At 34.2% G+C, this 18098-nt stretch overlaps 1 protein-coding gene across 1 annotated transcript; it reads right to left on the bottom strand.

Moving 5' to 3' along the window:
• Positions 1-12133: 12133 nt before the first annotated feature.
• On the bottom strand, positions 12134-13606 carry LOC143596264 (transcription factor MYB14-like). The gene is made up of 3 exons (XM_077075086.1): positions 13138-13606; positions 12914-13043; positions 12134-12634 (listed from the first exon to the last, which is right to left on the bottom strand). Exons 1-3 carry the CDS (start codon positions 13268-13270, stop codon positions 12148-12150), a joined length of 750 nt encoding a protein of 249 aa, XP_076931201.1. The 5' UTR covers positions 13271-13606; the 3' UTR covers positions 12134-12147.
• Between the last annotated feature and the right edge of the window lie 4492 nt (positions 13607-18098).

The raw sequence follows: 18098 nt of genomic DNA, 5'->3' as shown, positions 1-18098 counted from the left end.
CGGAACATTCAATATGCCCATACGCATAGTTCCTTTCATATCTCGGATAACCATATTCATAACCATAATTATACCCGTTGTTGTATCCATACCTGTACTCATTGCTGACATCTGGATATGAGGGTTTTTCAGTGACTTCAAACAAGTTGTTTGAACATTCTCCATATCGCCAATGCACCATCTCCGCCTTTCTTCCGGCTTTCTTCAAACAGTTTAGAAACTTGGTCGGATCGACGTAACCGGAAATATGAACCTTCCCATCTTTATCCATTTTAAATGATGTTACTCCTGTTAATTCCCACACAACCAACAAATTCATCAAATCTTTAGAAAAAAAATGATTATATACAACTTTATATGCAAACATATATATATATACACACACATGTACATTTTAATATTAACATAAGAACCAATACCGATTTTAAAAAATGAGAGCATAAGAAACAATACCAACTACAATAGCAATCTATATAAACAATTATTTGTAATAACAAAGAAAAAAACATAAAAATTACAACAAAAGAATCAAAATTAAGAACAAAATAATACCAGCAAATACTTATAACAACAAAAGAAAAAATCTAATAATAACAATAAAATATAAATCAGCAAATACTATTAACGTCTCATAATCGAAAATTAGCAAATACGAACAAAAAAATAACAGCAAACACTTATAAAAATAAACCTAATAGTAACAGCAAATTGGTTATCACCGTTTTCATGTTAAGAATAAAAGTATTTGATCATGTTTCTTTAAATATATACCTTCAACACTTCCTATCACCATTTTGACTGTATCTTGCCATGCATTTTTAAGCTCCACCTTGATGGTGAAATTCTTTAACAAGAACAAAACATCTTAGAACATAAATAGCACTTAAATATAGGTACATAATTTATGTTAATATTTTTGTATAACCGTGAATGCAGGGTATTCATTTGTTTTGGACTTGGATCCCCAAAGTGCCTTCTTCATAATTGGTTTGTGTCAAGAGGTTGGATGTGTTAGTGTTGATATATATAATAGACGATATATATCACACCATAAAAGAGTTATATTTGTAAGTGAATCTTATGTTATATTGTTTTCTTTCTATTCTGATTGTTGATACCACTTTCCAAGTTTTACTAAAGACGTTACAGTTAACATTAACAACTAGTAATACAATATCATTTTAGTTCAACAAAATCTAGAAAATATCATTTTGATTTGTTTCGGGCTTCTTTCCTTTAAATCCATGAGATTTTGAAGGTTTGACTAAGTGTAGAAAATATAAGATGTATCTATCAATTTTATATCTGAATAGCTAGGTTGGTTTGATGTAGGGCTGTAAGCATACCAAACGTTCAGTGAGCAGTTCCTGAACAGTTTGACGGGAACTTCGTTTATGTTCGTTCATTTAATAAATGAACGAACATGAATAAGAAATTTCGTTCGATTAGTTAAACAAACAAAACAGAGCCCACGTTTGTTCAATTTTGTTCGTGAACGTTGGTTCATGTTTGTTTGTATATGTTGATGATAATCTTTGGACATTAAATTTTTTTTTATAAAATTCTATATTCTTTAATTTATTACCCCTAACATAAAATAGGAAACCGTATTCTCACATTGCTTTTGCATTGTTCATATTTCCTTTCTCATTATTCACAACGATAAATACACAGATCTCAATCTCTAGGCTCCGCTGATTTTATTTGTGTTCATATGTGTACGTGAACAAATTCATTTCCTTAAAAAACGAGCACGAACGTAAATGCTGGTCCGATAAGTGTTCGTGAACACGTTATTTCATTAACAAACGAACATGTAACATCCCGAAATTTCTAAAGTAATATTTAATATATTATTTGTCGGGTGAAATAAACGAGTTAGTGGAACGATAATAATAATAGCAAAATATGAATACTTAGTAGGATAATTAGATGGGATTAGATATGGACCAAAAGGAAATATGGGCCTTCGTTCCATGGGCTTAAGGGAGTATAAATACCCCCTTAAACCCCAATCATTTCCATTCCATCCATTTATCCATCCTAATCTATACACACCCCAAAACACACAACCCGAACCAAGATCCAAAGGTAAGGACCCGAGCTCGTTGGTGCTAGATCGTCGTGACGAACCAAAGCAACAAGACCAGCTCGTGTTCGTAGTTCAACTCATTTACGGTACGTTTATATCGAGAACATGTTCGTTTAGGTTTGGATTAGTATAGAAATGATAGATCTGTGTTTGTATGGTAAAAACGAATCCTACAAAGCTAAACTTACTGAAAATGGTTAAGATTTGATGGGTTAATCGATTGATAAAAGAACCCGTAACCTATATGCCTAAATCGCACCCCTTAAACATCGATGTTAGATCGATTTGATGGTTGGGGTTTGTAGGCGCGGGTCAGACGATTCCGTGGATACCTAAATCGAGTTATTTGGTTAAGAAACGAAGATGATTAAGGACGAACAATAGCTGCAGCCGACAACTTCGCCTGCAAGCTAAGTTCGCCTGATGACAACTTCGCTGCAAAGCTAAGTTCGCCTGATGACAACTTCGCTGCAAAGCTAAGTTCGCCTGATGACAACTTCGCCTAAAGCTAAGTTCGCCTAAGGTTAACTTCGCCTAAAGCTAAGTGCGCCTGATGACAACTTCGCCTAAAGCTAAGTTCGCCTAAGGTTAACTTCGCCTAAAGCTAAGTTCGCCTAAGGTTTAACTTCGCCTAAAGCTAAGTTCGCCTAAGGTTTAACTTCGCCTAAAGTCAAGTTCGATTAGAAAATAAATTAAAACGATAAGTAAAAGTAATCTAATACTAGGCCGCCAGATTAGATCAGGCGAGTATTGATACGTGTAACTTATACAGTCAGCCGAGATCAGTTAAAGAAGGGATTTACAACTATCGGAGGAAGAAGCAGAGTTCAGGTGAGTTTCTAGCCCCATTTATGTGTTATGTTTTCGGGGCTGTGTGCATACTCGATATGTTTGTTAGTACGCTTATCCTAAGAGATAAGCGTATGCCTTATGTGAATAATGTGATATGTATGAATGATGGCTTGACGGTACGTGAACGATCTTCGGATATTGCACGTACTGTCAGGTTGTAACGTTAAGTATAAGGTAAGTATGATATGTATGCTTATGTGTATGAATGTGATAAAGTTAATAAAAGAATGAAAGGATGGTTGTATGGTTACGAAGAGGGTACCGGGCCCTAATAATACTCGAGGCATGATGTATGGTTGTATGGTAACGAAGAGGGAATCGAACCCTACTAATATTCGAGAACTAGGGAACCGAACCCTACTAATATTCGAGGAAAGAGGGACCAGACCCTTATAATATCTGTGATGTTAGGGACCAGACCCTTATAATATCTGTGATGTTAGGGACCAGAGCCCTTATAATATCTGTGATGTTAGGGACCAGACCCTTATAATATCTGTGATGTTAGGGACCAGACCCTTATAATATCTGTGAGGTTATAGGGCGAAAGGCTCTTTAAAACGTATGATTATGTATGTAAAGAAAGTATGAAAGTATGAAAGTATGAATGAAAGAATATAAGTTTATGTGTATTGTATAGTGTATGATTAACTAGAACTCACTCAGCGTAGCTGACTTTTAGTATGCACGCAGGTGAGTAGGATGAGGCAGCTCGCTTGAGGAGACACGTGGCACTGAATAAGAGGCTGGCATCGGAAGACTCAAGACGTTTAAGTTTAGTGTTTCGTTTATTTTGAAAGACAAAATGATGTTTTAAGACAAGACGTGTTTTGTTATGAAATGTTTTATGAAAGCTTTTATATTCCGCGAATGTTTTAATTAACTCTGATATTTAGAACTGCGTTTATGAGTAAATCCAACACGAAAGTAGGGCTACCGGTAACGGGGCCTTACAAGTTGGTATCAGAGCAAAGTTCGAGAGATTTAAGTATCCTACATGCTTAGACTCGAACAGAGAATGGGATTTAAGTAAGAAAGGAAAGAAGATGCCAGTTCAAGAATGCCATGTGTCGCTCAAGCAAGATCAGTAAAGGTAAAGTGTATGATTAAATGATATATGTTAATGAGAAAGAAAAGATATGTGATCGGCAGGGATAGGAATAATTGATTGTTTGATTTGACTAACTGCTTAAGTAGAACCAGCACAAAGAGACTCATAAAGGGAAGTGTATAGGACACGGAAAGCAACGTGATCAGCTAGTCACAGCTGGCCACTGTTATTACCTGTTAGCCTTGCTATCCTTGTACTAAATAGTTCCTTGAGTGATGATGTTTGTGTTTTCCCTTTTAGAATACGATGGCTGGAACTGGAGACATTGTTGGAGCTGGAGGTCGCACTGGACGACGCGACAGGCCTCGTCGTGTCCAGCAACCTTCGGTTGAGACAGCTTCTAACACCGAAGATGAAGGAAGCGCAGCTGGAGGAGACCAGAACAACAACGAAGAGGTTCAACTTAGCCCTGCAGTTCAAGCAGCCATTGTTCAAGCTGTAGTTGTTGCTGTGAAGAACCTGAATCCCGAAAGATCTGCTGGAAGCCGTGAACGAACTGCTGAAGGGGCGGGTGGTGATGGTAGGAAGGATGGGGAAGGAGAAAGAGAGGCTTCGAGTGAGGATAAGTCTGTGAAGGTCGATGACAGGAAAAGAAGCCAAGATGGGTGCAACTATAAGTCCTTCAAAGGATGCGACCCGCCAAAGCTGACTGGTTTGGGAGACGCAATCGCTACTCTCCAATGGATAACCACTATGGACAAGATTATCCGCATTAGCGAATGCCGTCCCGACCAAGCTGTGGGTTATGTTACTCAGTCATTTGAGGAAGAAGCTATGCATTGGTGGGAAAGTGTGGAGCAGAGAAAGACTAGGGATGAGATCAAGGCGTTGAGATGGGACGATCTGAAAGAGTTGGTGATGAAGAAGTTGTGTGCAGATGCCTAGGTTGAAAGGACGGAGATGAAGTTCCTGAATTTAAAGGCCGGTATGATGACACATCGTGAGTACACCACTGAATTCAACCGCATGTCTAGGCTGGTTCCTGACATGGTGAACACCGAGGCGAAACGGATCAAGTGCTACGTTAGAGGACTTCCCCAGAAGGTCCGCATGTTAGTCAGGGCCAACAAACCTGTTACCTTTGAGTCCGCGGTCGAGTTGGCGGAAATGGTCTATGTTAATCTGGCGGCGGATGATGTGGAAGTGGAAGATGAGGAAGAAGGGAAAGGAACTAAAAGAGCTAGGGATGTCGTGGAGCGTGCAGGGAGAAAGACACAGAAGATGGCAGGAAAGGAAGCATGTAAGGTGTGCGGGAAGATGCACTTGGGGGAATGCAAGGCTGGTCCAAATCAGTGCTACCGATGTGGGAGGAAGGGGCACATCTCCAGTGAATGCACCGAGGACCAGAAGTGTTACAAGTGTGGTAAGTCAGGTCACATAGCTAGGGAGTGTGGAGAAGCCGTGGCAGTGGGGAAAGGAAGAGGAGACGCGTGAAAGGATGGTCTATTAGCTGCTGAGGAGGTTGCAGGAGAATAAGTGGCATGTCACAGTTGTTTTATGTTTAGTAGTTAAAGAGTGTTTTATGTTACAGTTGAACCTATGTTTGTTTAGCAAGCTTCAATGACTTCCTTTTATGTTATGAAGTACTTGTGATTTCTTGTGATTTTGTATGAACGACCTATGAATTTATCTTGAATGCGTGTTGGTTATGATAAATAGTTGTGTGAGGGTAAAGCGTCGCCTTAGGAGTTAGCGTTATTATATAAAACAAGGTTCCTCGGGAAGGTCAGATGAGACTTGGCACATTGAGGGCCTCATGGACAAGCTACCTTAATAGCTAAAACACATGATCGCCGCTCGATGACTACAAGTCAGGAGTAAGAAGGATAACTCAGAAAGCAAAGGTGATTCAATAAAGTGTGCGATTATAAAGAAAAAAGGTATTCATTTTACAAAGGTATTCCTTTTAAAGAAATAAGCTAGGTTTCGGGGACGAAACCTCTTTAAGGAGGGAAGACTTGTAACATCCCGAAATTTCTAAAGTAATATTTAATATATTATTTGTCGGGTGAAATAAACGAGTTAGTGGAACGATAATAATAATAGCAAAATATGAAGACTTAGTAGGATAATTAGATGGGATTAGATATGGACCAAAAGGAAATATGGGCCTTCGGTCCATGGGCTTAAGGGAGTATAAATACCCCCTTAAACCCCAATCATTTCCATTCCATCCATTTATCCATCCTAATCTATACACACCCCAAAACACACAACCCGAACCAAGATCCAAAGGCAAGGACCCGAGCTCGTTGGTGCTAGATCGTCGTGACGAACCAAAGCAACAAGACCAGCTCGTGTTCGTAGTTCGACTCATTTACGGTACGTTTATATCGAGAACATGTTTGTTTAGGTTTGGATTAGTATAGAAATGATAGATCTGTGTTTGTATGGTAAAAATGAATCCTACAAAGCTAAACTTACTGAAAATGGTTAAGATTTGATGGGTTAATCGATTGATAAAAGAAACCGTAACCTATATGCCTAAATCGCACCCCTTAAACATCGATGTTAGGTCGATTTGATGGTTGGGGTTTGTAGGCGCTGGTCAGACGATTCCGTGGATACCTAAATCGAGTTATTTGGTTAAGAAACGAAGATGATTAAGGACGAACAGTAGCTGCAGCCGACAACTTCGCCTGCAAGCTAAGTTCGCCTGATGAACTTCGCCTGCAAAGCTAAGTTCGCCTGATGACAACTTCGCTGCAAATCTAAGTTCGCCTGATGACAACTTCGCTGCAAAGCTATGTTCGCCTGATGACAACTTCGCCTAAAGCTAAGTTCGCCTAAGGTTAACTTCGCCTAAAGCTAAGTGCGCCTGATGACAACTTCGCCTAGAGCTAAGTTCGCCTAAGGTTAACTTCGCCTAAAGCTAAGTTCGCCTACGGTTTAACTTCGCCTAAAGCTAAGTTCGCCTAAGGTTTAACTTCGCCTAAAGTCAAGTTCGATTAGAAAATAAATTAAAACGATAAGTAAAAGTAATCTAATACTAGGCCGCCAGATTAGATCAGGCGAGTATTGATACGTGTAACTTATACAGTCAGCCGAGCTCAGTTAAAGAAGGGATTTACAACTATCGGAGGAAGAAGCAGAGTTCAGGTGAGTTTCTAGCCCCATTTATGTGTTATGTTTTCGGGGCTGTGTGTATACTTGATATGTTTGTTAATACGCTTATCCTAAGAGATAAGCGTATGCCTTATGTGAATAATGTGATATGTATGAATGATGGCTTGACGGTACGTGAACGATCTTCGGATATTGCACGTACTGTCAGGTTGTAACGTTAAGTATAAGGTAAGTATATATGTATGCTTATGTGTATGAATGTGATAAAGTTAATAAAAGAATGAAAGGATGGTTGTATGGTTACGAAGAGGGTACCGGGCCCTAATAATACTCGAGACATGATGTATGGTTGTATGGTAACGAAGAGGGAATCGAACCCTACTAATATTCGAGAACTAGGGAACCGAACCCTACTAATATTCGAGGAAAGAGGGACCAGACCCTTATAATATCTGTGATGTTAGGGACCAGACCCTTATAATATCTGTGATGTTAGGGACCAGAGCCCTTATAATATCTGTGATGTTAGGGACCAGACCCTTATAATATCTGTGATGTTAGGGACCAGACCCTTATAATATCTGTGAGGTTATAGGGCGAAAGGCTCTTTAAAACGTATGATTATGTATGTAAAGAAAGTATGAAAGTATGAAAGTATGAATGAAAGAATATAAGTTTATGTGTATTGTATAGTGTATGATTAACTAGAACTCACTCAGCGTAGCTGACTTTTAGTATGCACGCAGGTGAGTAGGATGAGGCAGCTCGCTTGAGGAGACACGTGGCACTGAATAAGAGGCTGGCATCGGAAGACTCAAGACGTTTAAGTTTAGTGTTTCGTTTATTTTGAAAGACAAAATGATGTTTTAAGACAAGACGTGTTTTGTTATGAAATGTTTTATGAAAGCTTTTATATTCCGCGAATGTTTTAATTAATTCTGATATTTAGAACTGCGTTTATGAGTAAATCCAACACGAAAGTAGGGCTACCGGTAACGGGGCCTTACAGAACATGAACAAGATCTTGTTTGTGTTCGTTCGGTTCATTTATAACCCTAGTTTGATGTTTAACGTGTTTCTCACATGTGTTTGGGCTGGTCACTTGGAGAGCTGGCATGGGGTTGATGGTGGGCTGTAACTTTGGTTCAAGGAAGCTATAACAAGTATCTAGGCACCCTCACTCTCTCTTTAGTTTATATAATCATCCACAAGTCTTGCCTTCATTATCATCACGATAGTTGAAGTTTCATGTTGTTGATGATTTGGATTTAGTTCTTTTGTTCTTTGAGTTTCGGGATGTAATTGTTTGTTAGTCAGATCGTTGTGTCAACGATCTTGATTTTATTGCTCTTTCGCTCTTGTATTGTTTGTTTGTATAAAATTTGTGGTTTTGGGATTAATAATATGAGATTCTATGTTCATGACACTAAAATCTTGCTACCATGTATAAAGTGTAAATTTTGTTTTTACAACTCAACTTTTATAGGAGCGGTTTATTAAAACCGCTTCAATTAATGTATAATGTATAAAAACTTGATATAAATAAATTTGGATGCAAATTGCAAATAAAAAAAACACTAACATTGTTTTTGCCATTATAATATTTAGTTTTATCAATTCCAGTCTACCAACTTTGATTAAAAGTCTTGCAATTTAACATTACGTAAATTGTCAATGACTCGATATATTATATGTAGTTAAAATAAGTTTATAAATTAGTCTTTTTTTATCAAATTATTTATTTATACTAATTGATGGCACTTTCGATCCGCCAAGCTTAACAAACCAACCAGCTAAGCAAACATTAGAGGGAACCAGGTAAGCCGATAGATTATTCGGCTAAGCCATAAAAGGAAAAATATAAGGCAGTCAACTAAGCCTGTATTTTGAGGCTAAATTAGCCTGAAAGCTCAGGCGGATCTATCGGCTAATGACATGGACTTAAAGACTAGGTCAGCCTGTAACTTTACAAGTGTTGCATTTATGAATCTAACATGTTGAACGTAATAATATGAAACATGATTATTTTAAAACATTTTTTATCGATTGACTGAGTTGTGACTTGTGCGTAAAACACAACAAGCATACATCTAGTTGATAATTATATACACTCCATATTAACGAAGTAAAAATTGATAAACAAACTTAACACACCATGCATATTAAGGAAACAAAAATTGAGAAACAATTTTGATTTAACTAATCTTACAGTCTTTGATTAATTGCAAATATAATATTGTATTAGTAAAACTTAATTAATTGCAATTGTAAAACATGACCATCAACAATTATAAAAAATTGACACTATAAAATTAAGTTTATGGACTTCACTTTTCTTTTGATCATTTCCGTCGATCAACTTTGACTACATGCTTTTGGTCAGTAATTAAACTAGTTAAAAGTTAAAGTATAAAATTCTTTTGGAAAATTTGAGCGTTAAAATTATTAATAAGATTAGTGTCTTATCTAGTTGTTAAAGTAATCTTAAAATATACGCTTACATAAGTCGATGATATTTGACAACATGCATTAGTTTATTTAGAATGCGTAAATATTAAAAGTTGGTTCAATTATGATAAAAATTATATATGTTACGTAGAAAGTGAATATGAGGCCGTTATACATCTAAGTTATATATAAAACCAGTCAAAATTATGTCGTTTTGATAAAAATCCATAATTCAATTCATTTCCATATCCGTACTGTTACACAAAAATCATTGCCCTACAATCTCATCCATCTTCATCGTTATTTGTTTTCAAGCAGGGGTAAGAATAACTAATTCTTTCTATGAATGTTCATTTCAAATACTTAAATGCTAAAATTATTAGTTTTACTAATTAGCGGGAACGAACATATGTATCATGTATGTTTTTGTTTTTCAAATCTTAAAAAGTGACAAAGTTTACTTCACTGCAGACGAGTTCCAATTAACAGACGAGTGTACTTCATTTGCGTGAATTTTCGTGTGTGCGGGATAATTTAGGAAAGTTAGTCAAAAATAAATTTTAATTAGTTTTTAATCAAAACGACGCAGTATTGTGTGGTTTCGTATCTAACTTAAATGCGTAACCACCCATATTCATTTTCCTCATTTGTTATATAATATAGTTTTCATAATATTCGGCAAAGATCCGAGTACAAGTTTATTATAGTCATTCAGTTTCACTTATTTAGTCAATATTTTGGGAAAATATAGGATTGTTTACATATTTTATTCTATGTATCTTTATTTATTTTTTAACAAATATGAATTGGTATATATTTTTTAGAAGTTTCTTAAAACTAGAAATAATAAATACGGAGTGATAAAAATCTAATACTCTATTTTAAAACCTATATAAGTTTAACTTTTCATATTTCAAATCAGTAAACACATTTATATTTACTAAATTCTAGTTTAAAATAAATATCTAAAATACAAAAAAAAATGATTTATAAAATATCTATACTATATATAATACACCAAACAAGGCAAATTAAGACACCCATTTTTAAGTAATTTACAACACTTAAAGCATGAGATACATGTGTTAGTATGGGTAAACTTGTCTTTTAAACACAATTTATTCAACTTACAAGTTTGGTCCCTCATCTTAAACCATATTATGTTTTTAATTTAAGTTGTAAACTAACTTCCCACCCATGATTTTTAAACGACTATAGCCTTTCCAAACGTTAATATTTTTATAAAAAAATTACACCATAAAAACGAGCATTTTATTCTCTTTAATTTGGATATGATATTGTTATAATTTTTTCATTTTAAATAAATTAATATGTTACGTATGGGTGTTCAGTGTCGGTTTGATGGTTTTTAAGTTAAACTTGTGAGTCCAACTGTTAATACTAATTTTTTTGTCGTCCAAAACCAAACTCAACCATTGAAAGTTGAAACTGAATCGTTACTAACGGCCTGGTTCCAGTTTGGTTTCACAGTTTAAACTTTAATAATAAATTTAGTTTAAAATAATTATTAATATAAATGTACCATCAATTTTAACTAAACACCTACTTGAGAGGATCAAAAATAAAAAATGATAATTTTAGCCACATAAATGGTAAATATTAATGGAAGATTAAGGACGTGAAATAATAACAACAAATATCACAAAATGAATCATAATGCAATTATGTTAATTTGAAGTTGTATAGCCAAGTTATTTGTAATAAAAAGATTATGTTCAATTAAATTTTAACTATATTTAATATATATTACAAAACATATCTAATAATTAATAATAAAAAACATTAAAATGCGGTCAACATTTACAGTCTGGTCTGGTTTCATATGGCCGGTTGCCACTATAAACCGCGAACCAACCGTTCACTACGTTTTGAAAATTTTAAAACCGACCAACAAACCGAAAGTAAAAAAAGAAAAAGAAAAAGAAAAAAGAAGTTAAACCAATGACCAGTTTAAACGATTTCAAGGTTTTAACCGAACTATAAACACTTATATTTATTACGTGATTAACAAGTTCAAACACCCGCTGCATCGCGCGGACACCCGTCTAGTATATATAAATATATAGCTAATGTATTGACTTTAAAAGAATACAAATACAATTGTTATTTGTTAGAAGAGTGTGAAAAAATATCTTCATCATCGTACTCAGTATATCCCACCAATAGCAAAGCTATGGTAGGGTCTGAGGAGGGTAAGATGTAGACAGCCTTACCTCTACCCCATAAGGATAGAGAGGCTGCTTCCGGTGAGACCCCCGGCTCGATAGTAGTTTTGCATCAAGCCTTGGACATAAGGCACATAGCACTCAATCATCGGGACCGGCTGATCGGTGCATGTACCCTTGTCTTTCGGCTATCAAAGCCACTACATGATGCCTGATTAACCGTCCGTCACTTTTAACGTTATTTTCACGAGATTAGTAAAATAACGTCAAAATTAGTGCAATTTCACTTTTGCCCACCCGAGGGTTCACACATATATACATCATATGTGCGCACCGCAAGCAGGGCTAGTGTGAAAAAAATATCTAACTAGAAAAAAAGAAACACATGTCATCTATTCTTCTCCTCTTGTGAACACATTGAACCAAAAGTCCATATCATCATGCATATTTGACTCATACCCACATCCACTTATATTATTTTGACCAATGTTTTCATGCACTACCGGCACTTCACCGGAGTTGTCACCTGAAAACACCTCCGACCAAAACTCATCATCCATTTCCGGGAAGTTTTCAAAAACCATGTCTTCCATGCACAAGTTATAATCATTTGTACTTGTAGTCACTGAAGATATGTCGGTACATGAAGGTTGCGGCGAATCGATTTGATTATAACTCGTTTGAGAGCTCGAATTAGTCTCTAGTTGCGATAATGGGGTACCGTTTGTTTCGGATTCTTCGGTTGTTTGTTGATTTTCAGAGGTGTTGGTGATGTCATTATTAGGGTTAGGTTTCACTCGCTTTTTTAAATGTGTGTGCCAGACATTTTTTATCTCATTATCTGTTCTTCCAGGTAACCTTGCAGCAATAGCCGACCATCTGCAATTCACATCACAAGATCAATAAATTTTCACAATTCATAATTAGGGTTTTTCTAAACGTACATATTACATTGCATACTTTTATTTGATGTTTTCTAGGGTACGTTTAGCCAACCTCATTTTAGTTAGGAGCAGGTTAAACGTACCCCACCAGTAAATTTTTGTTGTACTTTCTTGAAAACATAATATAAAAGGTTTTTTAATATTTAAAGAAAAATATTGCTAATGTGACGAGTTAGAGGCGTACAGCAACATGTAACAATAAAAAAGTACGCACCTATTTCCCATAAGGGCATGTAACTTAATGATGTTATCTTCTTCCTCTTTACTAAAGTTACCCCTCTTAATATCTGGTCGTAAATAATTAGTCCATCTCAACCGACAACTTTTTCCGCACCTCAACAAACCTGATAACACCAACACAAATAAAAACAACATTACACCATGAAAGTTATCAAACAACATCGTTCGCAAACTTCTTATTCGGGCTTTAATCATTACCGGCATGTTTAGGAAGAGCGCGCCAATTCGGGTGACCGTTTTTATTAATATAATTCAAAAGAATTTGATCTTCTTCCCTACTCCAAGGGCCTTTCTTCAAACCCATCTTTTCACAACATGGAGCTCTCACCATTTTTGTTAAAAGTTTTTGTTTGTTGACACTTGATAGAGTTCTTGGATGTTAGAAATGGTGAGTTGAATGAGAATAGAGTTGAGGGTTAAATAGGGGGTGTAGGAAGGGTCCAGGAAGATGACTAGCAACTCAAGTGGAGTGAGGGTCCATAGGCAGCCATATTAAGCCAGCCAGGTTGACCATGGTCTTATATTAATATAATAATATTAGTATGTAATGTAATAGTATCATGTGGGCTCTTTGTGTCATTTTTTGTCACATTCGGTATCTACGTGAGAGTTATTTATTTTGAAAAAGTAATTTGCAAGATATTTAAAGTTTATATTTGATTTATTAATGGAAACTGATAGGCGCATAGGGATTTAGAATATTAAACAGTTATTTTCAGGGGCGGACCCACATAGTGTGGATCGGGGTCCCGGGACACCAATGTTTTTTAAAAATTTATTAGAAGCGGTATATTAAATTTTTTGAGGACCCCATAAGATTTAATACTTGGAACTCATACTATTAATGTTGATGTGGTCTGGTGGAAAGTCCCTTGTTTTATCTTTGAAAGGTCATGGGTTCAAGTCTTACAAGGCTCAGTTTTTGGTTTTTTGTGTTAATTTTTAGTGTTAATCAATCATTTGATTGCTAATGTTGCAATGATAACTTTGGAAACATTCAAACACCTCTAAAATACATATCATTGTTTTCAACTTTATGCATGGTTTTCTTTAGAAACATTCAAACACTTTAAAATATCAGTTTTATTTTTCACTAGTTTTAGTTAATGGTTTTCAACACATGCTTATGAAAGGGTGGATCTAGGTTCTATCTCAAAAATGTTTAAGAAAGGGAAAACAAAGTGTTTATGTGTCAACCCGACCCATTTTGACCCGTTCAGGTAGTGATGATTGAAAAGAAAGTTTTATTATGATATTGTTTTTTATTATGTTCTTCGCCTCGACCCGACCTGAACAACGACCGACCCGAAAAATTTGAACACCGAAAATATGGGACCCCATTGGCAAAAAATCCTGGATCCGCCACTGGTTATTTTATTAATAGTTTAGATATTGTTTAATATATAAATTTTGACTAAGTTTTTATATGAAAATTTGAGGATATGTTTATTGCAAACATTTTAAAAACTACAAGAACGACATAATGTGCTTATATCTTAGGCATAAAAGATATAAGATTGAAAGAGAGAAAATGTAACGATGTAACGGTCATATAATTATACAAAGTTTTGTAATTCTTAACGTAATATTTGGTTTTTCAATAGTATTTTCACGTCTATATAGTATACCATTGGAATTCTTGCTAAACCAAATTATTGCCGTTTTCGTGAAAAGAAAAGTTAGTATTACTATTTTAAAATTGAAATTACAAACCGACATACATTTTTTCTTTAAATAAAATAATTAAATATTAAAAAATATATAAAGCTTCTATAAATTTTACTTGGAGTATTTACAAACTTCTAAATCGGTAACTATGTATTAATAAATGACCTAACTAATATGTTACATTCACATGTGAATATAATATATTTAAAATATATTGAATGTTTGTCAATGCAAGTAACATCATGGGATTCACTATCTTTATTGGTGAAGAAGGCTCTCAAATATTTGTAAGAAATTTTAGTTTTGAGATTTTTGTATAGAAAAAAGTCATGTGATAGAAATCATTTTTTCATATGAAAAAGGTTCCAGTTTTATTATATGTTTTAGATTGTCAAAAGGATTGAGAGATCCCCACCCATGTGTGGTGTTTTGGTCTACTAGTTGAATCTCATGAGTTGGTATTTTCTAAAGTTGAATATGTGTACCTTATAAGCTTTGAGCAACTTAAATGTCGTCTTTTACATATAAAATGTTTTCTATTTCCGTTTCTCTATATTAAATTTACTACATTAAAGCATACACCCTAGACTTTGGTTTTTAGTTTTTAGTTTTCTTGGTTATGGATATTAACACCCCTAATTGTATAAAAAGGATTGAACATTAGATTGAGATAAACCTAAACATTTACAACTCTTGTCTATTCGAAGCTACGAAGTATCTAACTAAACGATGGGAAGGCATCCATGAGTCGGCAATCCACAAATTATTGGAATCGATCAACTCAACCAGGTGTTGGCACCAGATGCCCTAATATTAGCGTGAACAAAGGAAAAAAACATCACATAACGACTAGCTTATTTTGGATTCTTCAACATGCTTGACAAACTCACTATATAATTCAGGATTACATACATACAAACTCTCAATGTTTTTGATACGCTCACATCTTCCTAGCAATGAGAGCTCGTGACATTCACGTCCCGAATTAAAGAGAAATTTATCGTTAAAAAAATATATTTGAGAAGTCACAACTCACAATACATTGATATGGTCTTTCAACATAATTTTCATCGATGTTACATTTGTTCTTCTCTCCTAACGTCAAATCAAGTTACTATAAAATACAACTCATATTTATATACAACCATCAAGTTGTTTCTCAATCTAATTTCCTTTTCAAATTAAGTTGCTCCTATCAGACAATCACATTACTCTGATTACATGTCCAAATCACTTATTAATTTCTCTACGAATCAAGTTGTTGATAGTTTAAACAAATCACTTTTGACGGCTATAAGTGGATATGTTTTCTCGTTTATTTTAATAACGCTTGAAACTATCTCTAAAACATGGATGAGATGTAAATCATTCATACTGATTTTGACGTTTAATATCTTATTCACTCAAGAATACCATCAAGGAGTAGCCTATCACTGTAAAAAACTCTATTGAGTCAGGTTTGAAACTTAAAATCTTAAGATCACAAACCTTAATCATTACCTTATGTTATTGAACCACAAGACCAATTACACGAAGTATGATCTATATTTAAATTTCAAAATGTTTCTTGTAATTTTAATTTCCTTAAGATATTTAGTCTTTATATTTTCTTTTACGTAAATTATTATAAATAAATCCGCACAAAATTCCTTAAATAGGAAGAAAATAAGAGAGCAAATGGTCTCTAGGAAAGAGTTAGTGATCTGTCATTTGAAAAGACGAATTCTAAAAATTTTACATATGGTGTCAGCTAGTGTTTGGTGACATGGAAGTTTCGAAGTGTTTTATCATATAAAAGGACGGAACTAGTTTGAATTTTCTAGGATCCGTCATTTCAGATGGCAGATCTTGAATAGTTCTTGTCAGGCGAATACAACTTTGAATAGCTTTTTTTTCATGGGTTATGTCATTTGAAATGATGGATCCTAAAAAAATCAATATAGTTCCCTCATTACGAATGGCGGCACACCTTCAAAATTTCCATGTCAAACAGACAAAAAATGACAACATTTGTACGATTTCTAGAGTCCGCCCATTTCAAATGGCAGATCATTTAAAAACCAAAATAAAAAATCTCTTTCCTATAAACCATTTGCGCTTATCTTTTATGAGTTTAGATCAAATATAAATTAAATTAACATGTTAACTGTACGAATCAAGTAGTGTACGTATCTATACTAATTAATAAATAAATGTTTCTTTATGCCACTTGTCATCACTATATTCATTCTTATAAAATTTTCCCTCATCTCTCTCATATTAAATACATTTCTCTTTTTAATATTTCATCTTTAATTTTTAATAATTTCATTCTAATTTAATAGAATTAATACCATCATAAATATGGTAATTTGTTTAATACAAAATATATTGTATTAGTTACTTTAGATTTACAAGTAACCAATACGAAACGGGTGTGTTTATTTAACCGGTTAAAGTATCAAACATTGTTTATGTCAAAACAGTTTAAGATTAGAATGATTTTTGGTTCACGAGTTGGTTTAAAAAGGTAGTCATTTACAACTAAACTTTGATATAGAAAATAACAAAGAAAATTTATGATTTATGAATTTTTTTAACAACTTTTTATTTCCAAATTGCGTAATGTGTAATTTTTTAACCGTATAATATATCTTTATATATATGATACATTTTTTTTATATTTCACATTACGTTATTATTTAAAAAAAATTACTTATTCTAACCCGTGTGTTACACGGGTAACTAACCTAGTATATAAAATATAATGTAATTATAGTGTAGTGTAATTATAACATTGTATAATTATACTACTTGTATATTTAATTACACTATTTAATTCACACAGATAACATTTGTATGATAACTTTTTCAGTCTTTTATTTCTATTTTGATGAAAATATTATTTTTCTCCAAACCACAGAATTCAATATCGCAGAAACGGGCACGTTTAAATATTAGAACACCACAAATATTATTTTAATGCATTTTAAATATGATAGATTTGAATAATGCTGGCTTCAGGTCAACACGTAAAATTGTTTTGTATTTATGTGTTTTGTATTTAGTTTTTTTTCTTTTTTTTTTGGGTAGTTTTGCTGATAATTAGTGTGAACAAAGGTACATCGGGGAGATACGAAATTTGACAATAGCGGCAAAAGCAACGTTGACCATTTTGAGTCAAACACATACGAAATTTGTCACTTACTTGAATTTGAACTTAACCTTTTTATTATATGTTTATAAACCATCTTCGTAGATAGTGAAGTGGAAGATATATGCCATGCCAAGTCACGTCATTTACTTGTTTTTTAAGTATAAAAATAAAGATTTACGAGCAAACTTAAAAACATATGTTAAGTCAACCTTAATTTTGTAACTTACTGTGTTTATTATAAATAGTTAAGAACATCCACTCCTTATTGGTAAATTCTTTTTTATTTTAGATCGCCATTCAGGTCAACTCTTTGACCAGCTAACATTTTGGTCATTGTATGGTTAAGAGGAAAATA

This window comes from Bidens hawaiensis, unplaced genomic scaffold, assembly GCF_021521415.1.
Source record: "Bidens hawaiensis isolate Kalapana, Puna unplaced genomic scaffold, B.hawaiensis_p1.1 tig00046194_1, whole genome shotgun sequence".
NCBI classification, from domain to species: domain Eukaryota; kingdom Viridiplantae; phylum Streptophyta; class Magnoliopsida; order Asterales; family Asteraceae; genus Bidens; species Bidens hawaiensis.
This window is presented reverse-complemented; position numbering and strand designations above follow the sequence as displayed.

Bases quoted from the DNA above. Each gene is read 5' to 3' on its own strand.
- LOC143596264 (XM_077075086.1), bottom strand. From the start codon at position 13,270: ATGGTGAGAGCTCCATGTTGTGAAAAGATGGGTTTGAAGAAAGGCCCT. The intron at 13,044-13,137 runs GTAATGATTAAA...TGGTGTTATCAG, and splicing joins CGCTCTTCCTAAACATGCCG to GTTTGTTGAGGTGCGGAAAA. The intron at 12,635-12,913 runs GTGCGTACTTTT...TGTGAATTGCAG, and splicing joins CATGCCCTTATGGGAAATAG to ATGGTCGGCTATTGCTGCAA.